Raw genomic sequence first — 16,964 nt, forward strand, 5'->3', positions numbered from 1 at the left:
GAGGTATGATATTGTAAGTCGCTTTGGACAAAGGCGTCTGCTAAATGTCATAATGTAATGTAATGTAATTAGGGCTGGGACTTTAACGCATTCATTTCGATTAATTAATTAGAGAAACAATAACGGGTAAAAAAAATTAACGCATTTTAATCACACTCTTTTTGCACTCCAGACACCACAGAACATTTCTCAGTGGATGAATTCCAGGCGTACCGTTTATACCGATGCACCAGCTTGCATTGAGTGCAGTGGGCCCACCCCCTTCCCTCTGAGGATGCGGAAGTGAATTGAAAAGCTGTAGTTCCTCGAATGGCCACTAAATGGTAAAAATGGTAAATGGCCTGCATTTATATAGCGCTTTTATCCAAAGCGCTTTACAGTCAGTAGGTACATTCACCCATTCACACACCGATTGCGGCAGGTTACCACGCAGGGTGCTGGCACACCAACGGGAGCAATTTGGGGTTCAGTGTCTTGCCCAAGGGCACTTCGACATGCAGACTGGAGGAGCCGGGAATCGAACCACCGACCTCTTTTATCCAAAGCTACAGCCGCCCCAACGCCCCAACTACGGGGCGTTGGGGGCAGTAGGCATTCCCCACATGTTAAAATGCCCAACTTTGTAACATGATTAAACATCTTTCCAGTTAGGGGCGAAACACGGTTTTGGTCTACCGTATATAGCTAATTTCACCTATTGGAAACCTTTTCAATGTTTCTAACCCTGCAGTAACAAGGAGGCACTTACTTGTGACACAAGGTGACGCTTGAAATAGAATTAGAAATCAACAAAATGCTCCAGACTTCTTGACTGCAGGGGGACATGAGTAGAGATGTGAAACAACAGTCTGTTTTGAGGAACATCTGTAACTTGGAAATATCAGACCTCACACTCGGGCCAATCAGAAATGAGTATTCATCGATGCTGTGCGATAATATAGAATGACAGTCAGTAGAGAGACATAATGTATGTTCGCCTGCTGCACACTCCATGTTTAATTCGCTCATTAGAAAAACATTCCTTGAAACAGAATGGAATACTGTGTGAGCTCCCTAGATTTTTACATCCAGGAAACTGACAATGTCTTATGAACTTGTCATATGTAAAATAATCCATATCGCAACTGAGAAACCTTCCATCAACATTCAAACACAGATATCAGGAGCACGGCGTGAATGGCGGCCCTTGCCTCCTTATAATCACTCAGAGAAATCTCACCAATAACTTGTGTGACTGGAAGCTCAGCCAGCGTGAACACTGCTGACAGGAAGTCAATAGGGCCCCGATTGCAAAAGCGCGCAACTCTGTGTGTGTGTGTGTTTGTTTATGTGTAGGGAGGGGCATCAGTGCTGAGATAGGGAGGAGCAGGCTTGGATACTGTAAGTGACTGTGACTCATGTTAGCACCTCACATCACAAGACTGACGGAGGTGGTGTTTGTTTCTGTTATCAGCCCGTCTGCTCCCTGCCAATGAAGTTGTGGGTGGTGAAGGTTCGACTCCACACTCCACCAAGGCTGTGGTAGAGCGAGATTCAGCTGATGATGTTGTATCTCTCTCTCTCTCTTTCTCTCCCTCTTGTACTTTTTATGCACCAATACTTCAGCGGGCTAATTAGGCTGCCAAATGAGCTGCTTTACTGGACAGTGGAAATCTAATGAGAGTGGAAGTGAGGGCAGAGATAAATCAATGAGTTTACTGATGTCTAATAGCTCGTTATCATGCCCTCTTTCTCTTAATCTCTTCCTCATGACCTCCTCCCATCATATTTCCCCCCCCATTAATCTCTCCTCTTTCAAAACCACCTTCTTCTCCCCTCGTTCAAACTCTTCTCACTCCTCGCTTCTTCTCTATGTTTGTTCCCCCCTGGGCCCTGTTATTTCCAGGTCTGATCGTGTACCTGGGGATGATGGTGGGGGCGTTCGTGTGGGGCGGCCTGGCCGACCGGATCGGCCGGCGGCAGACGCTCCTCATCTCCCTCTCCATCAACAGTGTCTTCGCCTTCTTCTCCTCCTTCGCCCAGGGCTACAGCTCCTTCCTCTTCTGCCGCCTGCTCTCCGGCGTCGGGTAAGGAGAGCCATGAGTCACACAGGCAGGTAGAGATGAACCACTGGAGTGGATTTGTAATGCCACTGGTCAGAGAATCTGTTAAAAAAAATGCTGCACTTGAGTTACTGTTGAAGGAAAAATGGGGTATCATTAGGGGATCAGGTATCGCTACTTGATACCTTTAGGGTATCGACCGAAATAAACCAGTACCAAGTAGTATCAAAACTTCTCCAGTCAAAAGATAACCGCATTCGATCCTTTTTGTACACAGATCTAGAAGAAAATTACTATTTGTATGGTTTCTGCCAATAACCTTAATTGATTTAATGCAACAAGATTCCACCACAATATTCAAATTAACATGATGGGTATCGAATGAAGTAAAAAAAAAAGAAGAAAAGAAGAAGGGAAAAAAGCGAATGAATTAAGTACTCTATTGGTATGGGTATCACTTCAGGGTACTACTACTGTATTCGTCCTGGTGTTGTAATCATACAAATCTAAACAAAAACAGCCATAGAAATCATCAATCTATGATTTTCCAGGCAACCTGGTATCCCGCCAAAGCATGTAATGCACTCGCCGGTCTGGCATGTCAGTGTCACGTTTTGACTTGCCTACAGAAGGCGCGAAGAGTACACTGCCTGCATCCCCATAATGCTTTGTGGCTATCTTGCGGTCCAGCGAAGGCCGTCGAGATGCCACAAATTTGAAAAAGTTGAATTACGTCCCAAAGGTTGGTAGTTACGGTTATGGGCATGCAAGTAAAACAACTTGGTTACTTTACTTACTTTACTTTATTGGTTTATTGTGACGGGACAATGCACATTAATGGACATGTTCAGAAATACAGAAGCCTCTATATACGATCACATGTAAATATGCCGGAGTTAGCTAATGCTAAGTCCCCAATAAATATCAAAACAATCACTCATTACATTCATTCAACGCACAAACTGATATACATGTAACGTGTCATCGCAAGAGATACCACAACATTAAGGTTAGGGTTAGAGTTAAGGTTGGGTTAGGGTTAAGGTTAGGGTTAAGGTTAGGGTTAGGGTTAAGGTTAGAGTTAAGGTTAGAGTTAGGGTTAAGGTTAGGGTTAGGGTTAGGGTTAGGGTTAGGGTTGGGTTAGGGTTAAGGTTAGAGTTTAAGGTTAGAGTTAGGGTTAAGGTTAAGGTTAGCTCATGGTTAAATGAGAAAAACATTTGTTAAAAATGTTAATGTGGCTTACGCTGGGAATCAAACCCCGGTCCTCTGCATTGAAGGCAAAAGTATTCACTCATCCGCCACCCCGACCACAATGCCCTTACTGGCCTCATTTTATTTCAGGTACCTAGTGCATATCGCCCCCTGCTGGTACTGCACCTTCATACACGCACGTACTTTTCACGCCTAGGCAAGGCAAAATGTGACAATGTGACATTACACACTTTGGCGTGATACTGCTGTTCCAGGAGTAATTTTGTGATGAAGTGTTTTGTATTAATTTACTTTTTGGTGAACCCACTCAACGTACTTGTGCATATACTGTAAGTAGGCTACAGATAACTAGCCAAATAATTAATGAACGTTGATGTCTATGATATTGGCCGAGAGAGACAGAGCATGTCTGTATTGCATTCTGGTTTACTGAGTCGACCATAGGTGGAGAAATTGGTCTCTCTCCTCGTATTCGCTGGATTTCTCTCTCCCTGTATGATTGCTGAACATCTCTTGGGGCAAAATGGCAGCTCTAGAAACACCAAAGACACCACAACCATTTATGTTTTAGACAGCTGAAACTTAGTTTTGTGCTATCAATCCCTATTGTAAATATCACATTGTCTACATTTAGCAGTTATGCATGGAAATAAGTAAAATACCCACCAAACAAAGAACCGGGCCAAGAAAAATACCAACAGTCTTTTTTAAACCGTTGTTAAAATTTCTACTAATGGAGCTTTCCTTTAAAGTATACTATTTACCCCTAATTTTAGTTGAATGTACAAAATATGAGTGACAAAATTAAGTCGGCATCAAATTATTTGTAGAGACCACTCCAAAACAGACTTATTACACTTTTTCTCTGGTTTTGAAGTTGGCTGACCGCCTGAGGGTCTCAAATTAAAGAGGCATTGAGACAATGTTCATAAAGTTGCATCAGCACAGATTTATTTTATTCTCCCATCCAAGCCATGGTTTTCTGCAGTGCAAACAGACAGTACAAGCCAAAGTCAATAATACAAAGTGAATATCAAATGACAAATCAAACTATTACCAGCTGGATTAAATAATTAGCTCAACATATTACAACAAATGAAATGTGCATAAACAGAAATAAGATCACAGGCTTACATGTCAGGGATGCATGGCAAGAAAAATGAGTTGGGAGGCAAAGAGTTCTCAACTCTGTGTGAGAGCTACAGTAGATATGGACTGGCCTGGGAACACACCTGCCTCCAATTGGCCTCCAATTACCATTGTAACCTTCTAACCCACAGAGAGCTGCCATACACAGCATGAGAGAATTCACAACACACACATCTACAATTAAAAAGAATCAGACACTGTTAGCTTCTAAGTAAATGTGCATAGACGCCTATTCATTATGGACATTGCTGTCATTTGCAGTCTGGTGAGCTGTAAACTTTCCCAATTGAGTCTAGTTGTAGCAAACACTAACTGACCCTGTTTGACTGTGAAGATCAGAGTCTGGATGTCTGGCGACTGTGAAGCTCAGAGTCTGGATGTCTGGCTGACTGTGAAGCTCAGAGTCTGGATGTCTGGCTGACTGTGAAGCTCAGAGTCTGGATGTCTGGCTGACTGTGAAGCTCAGAGTCTGGATGTCTGGCTGACTGTGAAGCTCAGAGTCTGCATGTCTGGCTGACTGTGAAGATCAGAGTCTGGATTTCTGGATGCATACAGAGGCTTATCCATAATGGATGGTGCTATCATTGGAAGTCAGCCCCATGGTTCTTGTTTTGTTTTTGAAGTCTGTATAAACTACAAGGCTGCTCATTTGTCTCTGGTATCTCAAACTCTCCTCTGCTGCTCTGTCTTCCTCATCATTTCCCTCCATTCCCTCTCTCCCTTTACTTTATTGTTTCTTTCTCCACTCTTTTCTCTCTTCTCCTCTACACCTCATTTGTTTTGATTCCCTTTGTGCTTCCTATTTCACTCACCGTTTGCCTCAACAACTCATCCATTATGATTTCTCCACTTTAAATTCTCTTTCCATCCATCCCGGCCTCTCCTCCTCCCTTCTCCTCTCCTTACTCCACAGTATTGGCGGCTCCATCCCCATTGTGTTCTCCTATTACTCTGAGTTCCTGGCCCAGGAGAAGCGGGGAGAGCATTTGAGCTGGCTCTGCATGTTCTGGATGATCGGTGGTATCTACGCCTCGGCCATGGCCTGGGCCATCATCCCACACTACGGTGAGGAAAACAAAACGGAACACCTAAGCCCATATCTTGCCACCATCACCAGGCGTGGTGCAGTTGGAGGCGTGTCCAAGTCATTTGCTAATTTGCACTGCACGCATTTGCCCCTTTGTGGGGTGTGCAAAGCTGAAATAGGCTGGGTTAAGTACTGTAGTAGAAATATTCACAGGTGTGGTCAGGGTGTAAGATCTACACAACCAATCAGATTCCCCTCTCTCATTCCCTCTAATACAGTTTTTGCGATGTCATAGGAAGACGGCATGTTGGTATTCTCCGTGCTAATTGGACATCTAAACATAACAGCTCAAAAACTAGTAATAGCTCAAACAGGCCTATGATATCCAGACCATTTGCCACACAATGACACACTTACTGTACTGCATCAACCAGTGTTCTCTCTCTCTCTCTCTCCATCTCTCTCACACACACACACACACACACACACACACACACACACACACACACACACCCCGTCGGCTCCCATTCTCTCCCTCTCTCAGTACCACGGACAGCGCCTCTGCTCTCTCTCTCTCTCTCTCTCTCTCTCTCTCTCTCTCTCTCTCTCTCTCTCTCTCTCTCTCTCTCTCTCTCTCTCTCTCTGTCTCTATTTCTCTCTCAAACACATTACCAACATAGAAAAATAGGATAATCTACTAAGAACATTTGCACTTTACTACATGTACATGGACAACACGCAAAATTACACTATTCAACTCTTTCACGTTCTGCTCCAGACTCGGACGCCCGTCCACTGCAATCCCCATGTCGCAGCCATTAAAATAAATGGTTGAATTTTGCCTTTTTTATTAAAGTTGATGAACGTGTATTGATATTGAAATACAGTTTAATGTGAATTTATTATGGATTGTATTTGTTTCTTATTATATAGGCTTTTTTGCAGCAGGCCTAATGTGTGTTTCTCAGTAAATGTTTGACAGCTGAAGCTGTGATATATATCTTTCTACCACTATTTGAGGCTTTTTAAGGCATAAGTGGGTTTTTCATTTCATTTATTTGTGAAGTTAATTTAGCACAATGTTTGGAGCATCTTTGAGTTTGTTAATTATTATAATACTTGTTTTAAATGACGAGGGGCAATAAGATGCGCTCTGACAGGTCGAGGTCTCGGGGGGGCAGAGGTTATGTGGCTATATGAAATCTGTTAAAAAAAAATCTAAATTCAGTTTTTTCCATTTTAATTTTCATTTAGGGGTTAGGATCGATATATTTTTGTTTTTTGATGACTTGGCTCTCTCAGACAGCCTCTTCGACATGTTTTTCAAAGTGAAAACCAAGTTGTGAGGTGGTGACGTAAGGGTCCCAACGCAAGACCCACCTCCCTCTCAAAATACCCCAATCGAAAACGGAATTATTTCTCTAGACCTATTTTACAAGTATGAAATCATTTAGGTTACTACAATAATTAGGTCTACTTTTGATTTGAATAATTAGGCCTACTTTTTATCAAGTTTCTATGTAAGTCAACATGTTGGTCTGTTAGTCAATAAAACAGTTTGCCAGTTTAGCTCTTTTTTATGTGAAGATACATGTAAAATGTTGGGATTGTTTTCATCTGATGCTTCATTGTGGAACAGAGAAACTACATTTTAGCAAACTGGGGTCCATGGGTGTTTGAGGGGGTTGCAAAATGAGGATTAGCTTAATGTCATTGTGTTTACTTCAGTCACTAGAAGTGTGGTTATGTATTTTAAGGAGTAATCTGATCAGAGGTTTCACTCTTTCCACCTACATATAGACAGACAGGAAACTCCTGTAAACTCCTGCACACTGCACTAATGCCTAGTGGTCTCTCTGAAAATACCCATCTGAATCTTATGCAAGAACACAGTTCATTTAAAATTATGTGCAAGGCTTTGAGCTCATTGAAGATGTTAGGTGTACTTTGGTATCATTTTTGCTATCATATGCCTTGACAAAGAGAAATTGCTCCATAATCAACTGTGAGTGCATGTTCTTTCAGTCTCATTCTAACTCGCCTTTTGTGTCAAGCACCTGACATGCATACAAACCAATTCATCTTCGACTGCCTTTCAAAAGTGCATAGTGAAATCAAAAACCAAAAATCTTGGGGTGAAGGCACATTTCAAACAAGAGTAAAACAAGAGCAGCATAGACAACAAAACATAGCAAATGATGACAAACATAGCAAATTATTTTAATGTAATTTTTCCAAGCAGTATACATTTATTACATGTTTGTGCCTTGTTGTTTGTCTGTTTTAATGTAACTGTATCGCTTATGCTGCTATCTTTGCCAGACTTCCCTTGAAAAGAGTTCTTTGTATCTCAACGAGACTGACCTGGTTAAATAAAGGTTAAATAAATAAAAAACTTATCACTGTTATTTTCGCTGACTTCTCCCCTCTTTCCCTGTCATGTAGGCTGGAGTTTCCAGATGGGGTCGGCCTACCAGTTCCACAGCTGGCGTGTGTTTGTGTTGGTGTGTGCCTTCCCCTCGGTGGCAGCCATCTCTGCCCTCACCACCATGCCGGAGAGCCCCCGTTTCTTCCTGGAGGTCAGCCTGTCAGCACGCGGCGCTTCACACACACACACACACACACACACACACACACACACACACACACACACACACACACACACACACACACACACACACACACACACACACACACACACACCTTGTTAAAATACTAACATTTTGCCTACTTGAATGCTCAAACAGGCTCGAAAATAGACAGCATCAGTGCAGTGCACTTGCAAAATAAGAAAAAGTGGCACTTAATGTATTTTCCCACCAATAAATTTTGAATATATAAATATATACATATATAAATATGTGAGCAGCCTCAAAGCACAGACAGCTGCAGTTGCAAGGTAAGATAAAGTAGGTAGTGCAGATTCTTTTTTAATTGTCTTTCAATACATTTTGAATACTGAATCATACCGACAGTATCCCTTGCAAGGTAAACATTTTTTTTTTTTATCATTTTTGATATTTAAATCTGAATTGAGCTTGATTTGATCTTCCATGTCAAATGTATTTTTAAACTATGTTGCAGGATAAATCAAGCACTTCACTATCACTATATTGTGTGAAGAATTCCTGTTAAATGTGCACAAATTCCATAAATTTTCAATCATTTTCATTATTAATTCTTGTCTGATTTTATTTTTTAATTAATTATGCAATTCTTACAATTTTTTCTGTATGTGCGCATCCACAGAGAATCACATCGAGACCCTTAACGAGTGTTAATGACCCATGCTAGCTGGCGAGGGCAGAGTTTCTGCAAGCAGACAAATAGGGATAGGATAGGAATAGGGACTACCGAGATTATAATGATACAAAGCGGGTTGGAATCTGCAAAGCCTTCCTTTCATTTCTGCTGTCTAAGGGCCCATTCACATCTAGAATGATAACTAAAAAGATAACTACAAACTATAATCAGAGATGGGCAGTATTTTAAATACATGTATTTAAAATACGTATTTCAAATACATGTATTTAAAATACGTATTTCAAATACATTTGTGTATTTTGTCATTTGTATTTGGCTGGACCGAGAAAAATAAGATGTAATTTGTATCAAAATACTTTCAGACCTTGTAGTTTGTGTATTTTAAATACATAAAATACTTTTCTCTTTAATTGTATGTCATTCTATTCTCAAATTGACACATTCTTACGGCCACATTCCACTGAGTCCGTGTTCGGTCCGTCTGCGCTGCGGTATGGCTTCAGAGCCGATACGTTTCCACTCTAATCATTGTGTCAACTCCCACCTACTCCGCTACTACTACTAATCCGTCCCAGCTCCGACGATCCGGAGCTCTCCGAAAAAGATACGCAAGGCTTCTATTTTTCACGGATGTCGGAGCAAAGCTGCAGCAAGTTGGACGGAACCAGGCATGGAATCAACAGGGCAGAGGTGTTTACAGCATTCAATATCAAGCCATCAAGCCAGAGGACAAACATGTATGAGGAAAAGTTCATAATTGAAGTGGAAAACCACAAAATAATATATGACACGACACATCCTTTTTAGAAGGACAACACCAAGCAAGTCCACCCCTCCTCTGCTTCTCCAGTTGGTAACAATGATCTTCTGCCTGTTTGTCGTTGTATTTATCCCACATACAAATTGTCTCGCGCGATTTCACCGCGAGAACTCGTCGGTCTCGTCACTCTAGCTGTCTGGCGGAGCGGAGCCGTGACGTGCTCTGCACGCAGCCGGTTAGTGTTGGCGGAGCACAGAGCACGTAGCAAAACCGGAGCACAGCCGCAACGCAACGCAAATGCAACCAGTGCGATTCCCCTGTTACCATTGACACAGGTTTAAACTGTGGAGAAAAAAAATGTGACATGTCACTTCTACTCTACCTCTGATTGGCTTACCCTCAGAACAAACTCAACCACAAATCAGAGACAGTATAGGGTGGGTCTTGAGTCAGACTTCACATCACTTCTTCATCTAGTATGAAGCCTTGTATTGGTGGAAATTCCCCCAGAGATAAATTACTAATATAAATTGATGATTAGATATTGCATGCACTGGCCTATCTGCAAATGAAACGGTTTACTGCATATTCAAACCAGTGTATCATATTAGAAAGACACAACTAATTATCTTCTTAATTAAAATTGGCAAAGTGAGTGGCAGTGTGTGTGGCGGCAGTGTGGATCATGATTGTGATGTCATCAGTGATGTCATCAGTGATGTCACTCGATCAATTGTGATGTCATCAGTGATGTCACTCGAGCAACTGATTGCCCAACTGTGATGTCACTCAGGCAGTTGTGATGTCATCAGTTATGTCACTCGAGCAACTCTGATGTAGTATGAGCCGATGGCGCACATTTGCACGATGGCACCAAGGTGGGTGGGCGGTGTCTGTCTGTCTGTCAGTCATGATTTTGGGAGCCCGTGGAGCCAGCGATTTCCATAACTGCAGCCATGGCACATCATCTCCAGGGATACTGTTATGATGTCACATATATCTAGGGCTAACATGGTCAAAGTTCCAAAACTTGAGGTTAACATGTAGAAGTGCTGCCTGTAAGTCAAAAGCCCTCACAGAAGGTGATTAACAGCTGAAGTGAGGGAGAAATTAGCTGTGCTGAAAAACAGCTAAAACTGAAATGAAAGAACTGTAATGTGTTAGAGGGTACACAAAGGAGAATACTGTCACAGAGGACTAAGAGATGATTTACCATCTAAGGAAACCAGAAAACTTCACATTTGAGAAGCTGGAATCAGAGAATTAGGACATTTCCCTTACAGAAATGGCTCAAAATGATGAATAGATGAACAAAATAGGCAATTAATGTAATATTTGGCAATGAATTGATGGATTGACTAATTGTTGCAGCTCTTTATCAGTTTTTATAAAATGTATTTTTATGTATCTTCAAAATACGTATTTGTATCTCAAATAAATTTTTCAGACCAGTATTTTGTATTTGTATTGTGATACATTTTTTGAGCAAGTATTTGTAATTTGTATCAAAATACTTTATGATGTATTTTCGCCCATCTCTGATTATAATGATACATGAAATGCTACTCATATTACAGAGATTTATGTGATCCGTTTCTCAGAAAGATCAGTTTCTCAGATCAGTTTACTTCTTTCTTACAACTGTAATTTGATTGGCTGAAAATGTTTTATCGTTGTCTCTGAATCCAAAAATCTCTGAGATCGAACTAGAAATATAATAATAATATATATTTTTTAAATGATCGTAGTGAGAACACATTGCAGTATGCTAACAATTTAAATTGTTTTAAAGTTATAATTATCGTAGTTATCATTCTAGAATGTGAATGGGACTTATAGGTTAGACTAGAGAACTGGGCTTTTGATTGAATCTCTTTTGATTACTTGAATCTTGATTTAATCTAGATATAGTTGGAATCTCACAAACCAACTGGCAAATCAGGGCAGGGAAATTGAAAACTCTCTGACTGGCATTCGCTGACATGCCTTTGAGCCAGGCATTTACACATGCTGCAGTGGAGCTGCTCAGTGGCCAACAGGGGAAAAACTATGTACTTAAAAAAAAGAAGCAAAACCCTTACTTGGATAAATATGAGTTTTGCTTTGCTGCAGTAACCCATAAAGTTTAGAGAGGGTGTACAGTAATGAACACATATTTAGACTCACAGCTGCGTTTCAATATCACACCACTTGCTGTGAACCGTTCAGGCTACCTGCTGCAGTTTTAATTTCCAGGAGAGCTACAACATGAGGAGTTGTTCTGACTAAACTGTTGATGGGAAATGTAATGGGGCTGTATTTGTGCTTCAGAACGGGAAACACGACGAGGCGTGGATGATTCTGAAGCAGGTCCACGACACCAACATGAGGGCCAAGGGCTACCCAGAGAGGGTCTTCTCTGTATGTCAACAAGCACTTTGCATCTTCATGCTATATGATTCATGCAGGATATTATGTTGTCATAGTGGTGTGTGTGTGTGTGTGTGTGTGTGTGTGTGTGTGTGTGTGTGTGTGTGTGTGTGTGTGTGTGTGTGTGTGTGTGTGTGTGTGTGTGTGCGCATGTGTGTGTGTGTATGTGTGTTATGAAATTTGTTGTTCTCACTTTTTCCCATTTTATATTGTGTGTAAAACCACATGCCAATTTTCAACACCTGTTCCACACATGCATACTTTGGATAACAATTTTGGCTTGTGTAAGACTTTTCAAAAAATTTGCCAATGTGCTTTTGAGAAGTACACAATACACAACACAACAATAGTCAAACACAATTAAATGTAAAGGTATGTATTAAATAATGAAGTGATACTGAGTGAATGTTAATGCTGTTGCCCAGGTGACCACCATCAAAACGGTAAAGCCGATGGATGAGCACGAGCTCATGGATATGGGCGATGGCACCTCCACCCTCAAGAAGTGGAGGATGAAGCTCACCGCACTGTTCCATCAGGTGACAAACCCTGCCCTTATTTCAGATCAAATCAGACTAGTCTCGCTTGCCAGACTCTCCCAGCAAAGGGGCTGGGAGAGACTGGCTGGGGAAGGCTTTCACTTTGGACTAGAGGGGAAAAAGGCTCTTTACAGCCATCCACCGAACGTACCATGCAGGCTGGCTTCATTGCATAATCCACACAATCGTTTTCAGCGTGTAGCAACGAGCTAGCGGATAGCGCTGCTGTTGTTATTGTTTCAAAGGCAGCGGCATAGGCATTTGAGCTCGGCAGATTCGACACGTACAGCAGCAGAGGCATGCAGATTCGACATGGGGGGCATGGAAAGGAAATCAAATTATGGTCACAGCCGCAGTCAGTGCGGGTCGGAGCCAGTTGCAGAGCTTGCAGGGAGCGGAATGGGATTTCCATCCGGCACCGACTGAAATGGTCGGCACCAATGGGAGAGCTAAGTCCACCATGCTTCTTCAACCCAGTCAGGCGAAATCAGACTGACGGCCTGATTGAATTTTAATAATTAAATTATACAGATTGTAGTCAAAACACAAGCCTTGAGCTGTTTTTTTAAAGTTAGGTTTCACCAAAGACTTGATTGATTGAATTCCACAGTTTCATATTTAGGAATATGAAATAGCCATACGTTAAAGGCACCTCACTAACAAATAATCTGTGGGTATTAAAGAAGCGGTAGGCTTACATACAGTAAGATGTCAGATTGATCTCTGAGCTGTTTTCTGGAATGAAATCTAAACTGGCAGCGGCCGAGCTAGCGAACCCGCGCAGCGGGCGAGCCTAGTAAACTTATTATAATGGCTTATTTAAATGAAAAATATCCAAAGTGTTCAAAGCATGTTCCACCTCAAGACACACATGGTAGGATGTGGCCTCAATTCCGGAAATCTACAGTACTATGGGGTGTACTCTGGCAAAAATGCAAACCAAATATGATGTAATGTAAGGGAAATTCACAAAAATAAAATATTATGCGCTCAATGTATTTGCTGCTTGTCTTTACCGTGGGTTTGTGTGCAGCTGAGGTCGTCTCAGTGTTTACTCTACACTTAGATTCTGGGACTCGGTGTTTGTTTCTTGCTGCTGAGAGAGACAGACTCGCTCTCAGAAATATCTAGTTTGTGTTCACTCGATTTCTGATGTTTACTGCGTATTTGCCCTCTGCGCACACACACGTGTGTGTGTGTGTGTGTGTGTGTGTGTGTGTGCATGTGTGTGTGTTTGTGTGTGTGTGTGTGTGTGTGTGTGTGTGTGTGTGTGTGTCTGTGTGTGCCTCCAGGTGTGGAGTAACTTCCTGACCGTTTTCTCCCCTGAATATCGCCGTACCACCTACATGATGATGGCTGTGTGGTTCTCTATGTCCTTCAGGTAAGGCTGGGAAAAACAGCGCAGCACTGCAGGGTTTTTCTGGGTCTTACTGTCAGACACCAAGTCCATTCGTTTGCTACGACCAGAGAAACTTCGCCCAGTGTTGATCATGTTGATCACGGCAGCCTCGTTTCCTGGTTTGTTGGCATGGCATCGCTTTCGATGACATCCATCATCAGCCAATGTACTAGCATTGCATTGCCTTATATCACCCTGTTGGTACTATTGGTACCACAGCTAGCAATCAGCTCGTTCAAATTGGCAGAGTACTGTATGCGATTGTCGGCGGTCTGAATGCTGAGTGAGTGCTCCCATGTCCTATATGATCAACCCAAATGACGAGGCCAGCTGCAGATATTATCAGGTTCGTAGAATTAAATTAAGTTATGTTAAGTTAAGTTATCCTTTATTGTCCCCGTGGGGAAATTCATCCTCTGCATTTGACCCATCCTCTACTAGGAACCTTCCTAGAACTGGGAGCAGTGGGCAGCCGCAGTACAGCACCGGGGACCAATTCCAGTTCGATTGCCAGTGCCTTGGTCAGGAGCACTGACAGGAGTATTAACCCTAACATACATGTCTTTGATGGTGGGAGGAAACCGGAGCACTTGGAGGAAACCCACACGAACACGGGGAGAACATGCAAACTCCACACAGAAAGGACCTGGGACGGACGGGGGTTCGAACCCGGGACCTTCTTGCTGTGAAGCAACAGTGCTAACCACTGAGCCACCATGCCATCCTGAATGTGATGGTGAATCATGTTCGCGTGGCTTTTACTATTAAAATTTTTATTCAGCATTGAAATGACAAGACAAAGAATTGAAATGAACAGCAAGTAACCAACCTGAACTCCTTCATGTTATTCTATTCTAACAAGTGAAAACTAACCTATTGTCAGTTAGGGCTGGGTATAGACCTTATTCACAGCGCAGCCATCTTGGGATAACATCACCCGCTGGTTGGGAACGCAACGAGTCTCTCATCCAAACCCCTGTCTGAACATGGAGCAGTAGACCAAAAGTTTGAGTTCTGTCACACCAATTTTGTTTGATCACATCGATAAATGGGCAGATGAATGTGTACAGGATTTTTTAAAAGGGCTACAGCAACTGGATCGAGTGTTATATTCAAGGAAGCGCAGCCGAAGGTCTAAATTGGAAACTGCACTACACCCTCGCGCCACTGAGCACCAAGCCGATACATCTGGCGCTGTGGAGCAGTTGAACCCGAAATGACACAGTCGAAGAAGGCTGTGTTTGAGCTCACCACTGTCATGCTAGCCTAGCTAGTGAAGGTGCTAACGCTAGCGTCAATGTTAGCGAGGTGTCACCTCCGACACAATATTGTTATCCAAGGTTTTGATGCCATGGTATTCCCAAATATTGCGTAATTAGTTTCACATGTATTCACATGCCAGTGCGGCAGTGCCTAAGTTTAAGCTCAACCACAGCCTTCTTCGGCTGTGTCATTTCGGGTTCAACTGCTCCACAGTGCCAGATGTATCGGTTCGGTGCTCAGTGGTGCGAGGGTGTAGTGCAGTTTACAATTTAGACCTCCGGCTGCGCTTCCTTGAATATCGTGGATATAACACTCGATCCAGTTACTGTAGCCCTTTTTTTTTAAATCCTGTACACATTCATCTGCCCATTTATCGATGTGATCAAACGAAATTGGTGTGACAGAACTCAAACTTTTGGTCTACTGCTCCCATGTTCAGACAGGGGTTTGGATGAGAGTCTCGTTGCCTTCCCAACCAGTGACGTCATCCCAAGATGGCCGCGCTGTGAATAAGGTCTATTTGCAAGGTTGCTCAAGATACGATACGTATCACGATACATGGGTCACGATACGATTGTATCACGATACATTGCAATACAATACATATTGCAATATATTGCAATACTCATAATTGACTGAAAATGTAAAAATAGAGCTGAAAATACAACTCGCTGTGTACCACCCAGGTAGTTAAATAATATGTACATCACTTTATATTGATAACTTAGTGGACAAATTTAGTCCATGGTGAAATAAAATAAAAACATGGTGAAATAAAAAGTATTCTTATTGTGTAAATGAACACACGGTTGTGGAAAAAATCAATATGGTGATATATCACAATATTTTTCTGAAATATCTATACAGTATCGCAGAAGAAAATATTGTGATATACAGTATTGCCGTATCGATTTTATTGCACAGCCCTACTGTCAGTTCAGTGCTTGCCAGTTGTGTCTTGGCAAATAATGTAGTAAAATCAGCCATCACCATTAATAGCTTAAATATCAACATAACTGTCAACATATATGTAGCAAGACGTACTATTGAAATGTGACAGCATTAAACCATTTGCAATTAATAATTCAAACAAAACATAAATTTAACCTAAAATGGCATGACTTACCTTATTAGGAAACAAGAGAACTTCAAATGACTCTTCTACTAGCAAGTCAAACACTTATATGATTAATTAATTAATTGTAGGCTATAGAATAGTGAAATGGATACAGCATGCAGCAGTGGCAGGAGCAGCAATAACTTTGGCGGCCTTCAGTTGGTCTAAAAAAAATGACTAGCAGCCAGGTACTGTATTTGAGAACGAGCACAGATTAAAAAGGACATAATACAAACCCTATACAGTCTCTTAGCTGCATCAGCACCTAGAGATGCTTGCCCCTCTGGGAAGCATAAAAACTGCCTTGGCTCCCAAGAAATTAAATTAGTGGGTAAAATTGTGTGCCACTTGAGACTGGGCTGCTTGTCCTTATAATGTTTGATATTTCAGCAGGAATGGTTCTAAGGATGTTGCATTCTGTTTCAGTGGTTGGGGGTTTTGATGTCAACATGATATTAAAAAAAATTAATGTCATTTTGAGCTACTGCAGATGATGATGATGATCTCTTTTCAGATCAGAATAACATAATTTATAACACAGCAAATGAGAGAAAAGCAGAAAAGACAAAGGTTTTGGTAAACTATAAATACATTTTAGTGGGAAATTTCTAGCGTATATACGATACGATACGATACGATACAACTTTATTGTCAGCAGGCTGAAATTTGTTTTGCATCCAATGGCATTCTCCGTTCAAGAATGCCAATATGCTTGTATATATAGCTTATATACAGTATGCTTGGGAAACCTCCCTGGGGGGGCGACCAGGAGGTATCCTTACT

General features: G+C 41.8%; 1 protein-coding gene across 1 annotated transcript in view; it reads left to right on the forward strand.

Annotated features, from left to right (window-relative positions):
- The window catches only part of sv2a (synaptic vesicle glycoprotein 2A), a gene marked incomplete at both ends in the record, with an annotated part of 49,973 nt that overhangs the window by 22,605 nt on the left and 10,404 nt on the right, over positions 1-16,964 (forward strand). Inside the window, 6 exons of the mRNA XM_083649495.1 lie at positions 1,886-2,066; positions 5,317-5,468; positions 7,876-8,009; positions 11,765-11,854; positions 12,289-12,402; positions 13,695-13,783. Of these exons, the coding sequence (XP_083505621.1) occupies positions 1,886-2,066; positions 5,317-5,468; positions 7,876-8,009; positions 11,765-11,854; positions 12,289-12,402; positions 13,695-13,783 (760 nt within the window). The remainder of the gene's footprint in view (positions 1-1,885; positions 2,067-5,316; positions 5,469-7,875; positions 8,010-11,764; positions 11,855-12,288; positions 12,403-13,694; positions 13,784-16,964) is intronic.

Source organism: Poromitra crassiceps (genome assembly GCF_964638095.1).
Source record: "Poromitra crassiceps genome assembly, chromosome: 1".
Lineage (NCBI taxonomy): Eukaryota > Metazoa > Chordata > Actinopteri > Beryciformes > Melamphaidae > Poromitra > Poromitra crassiceps.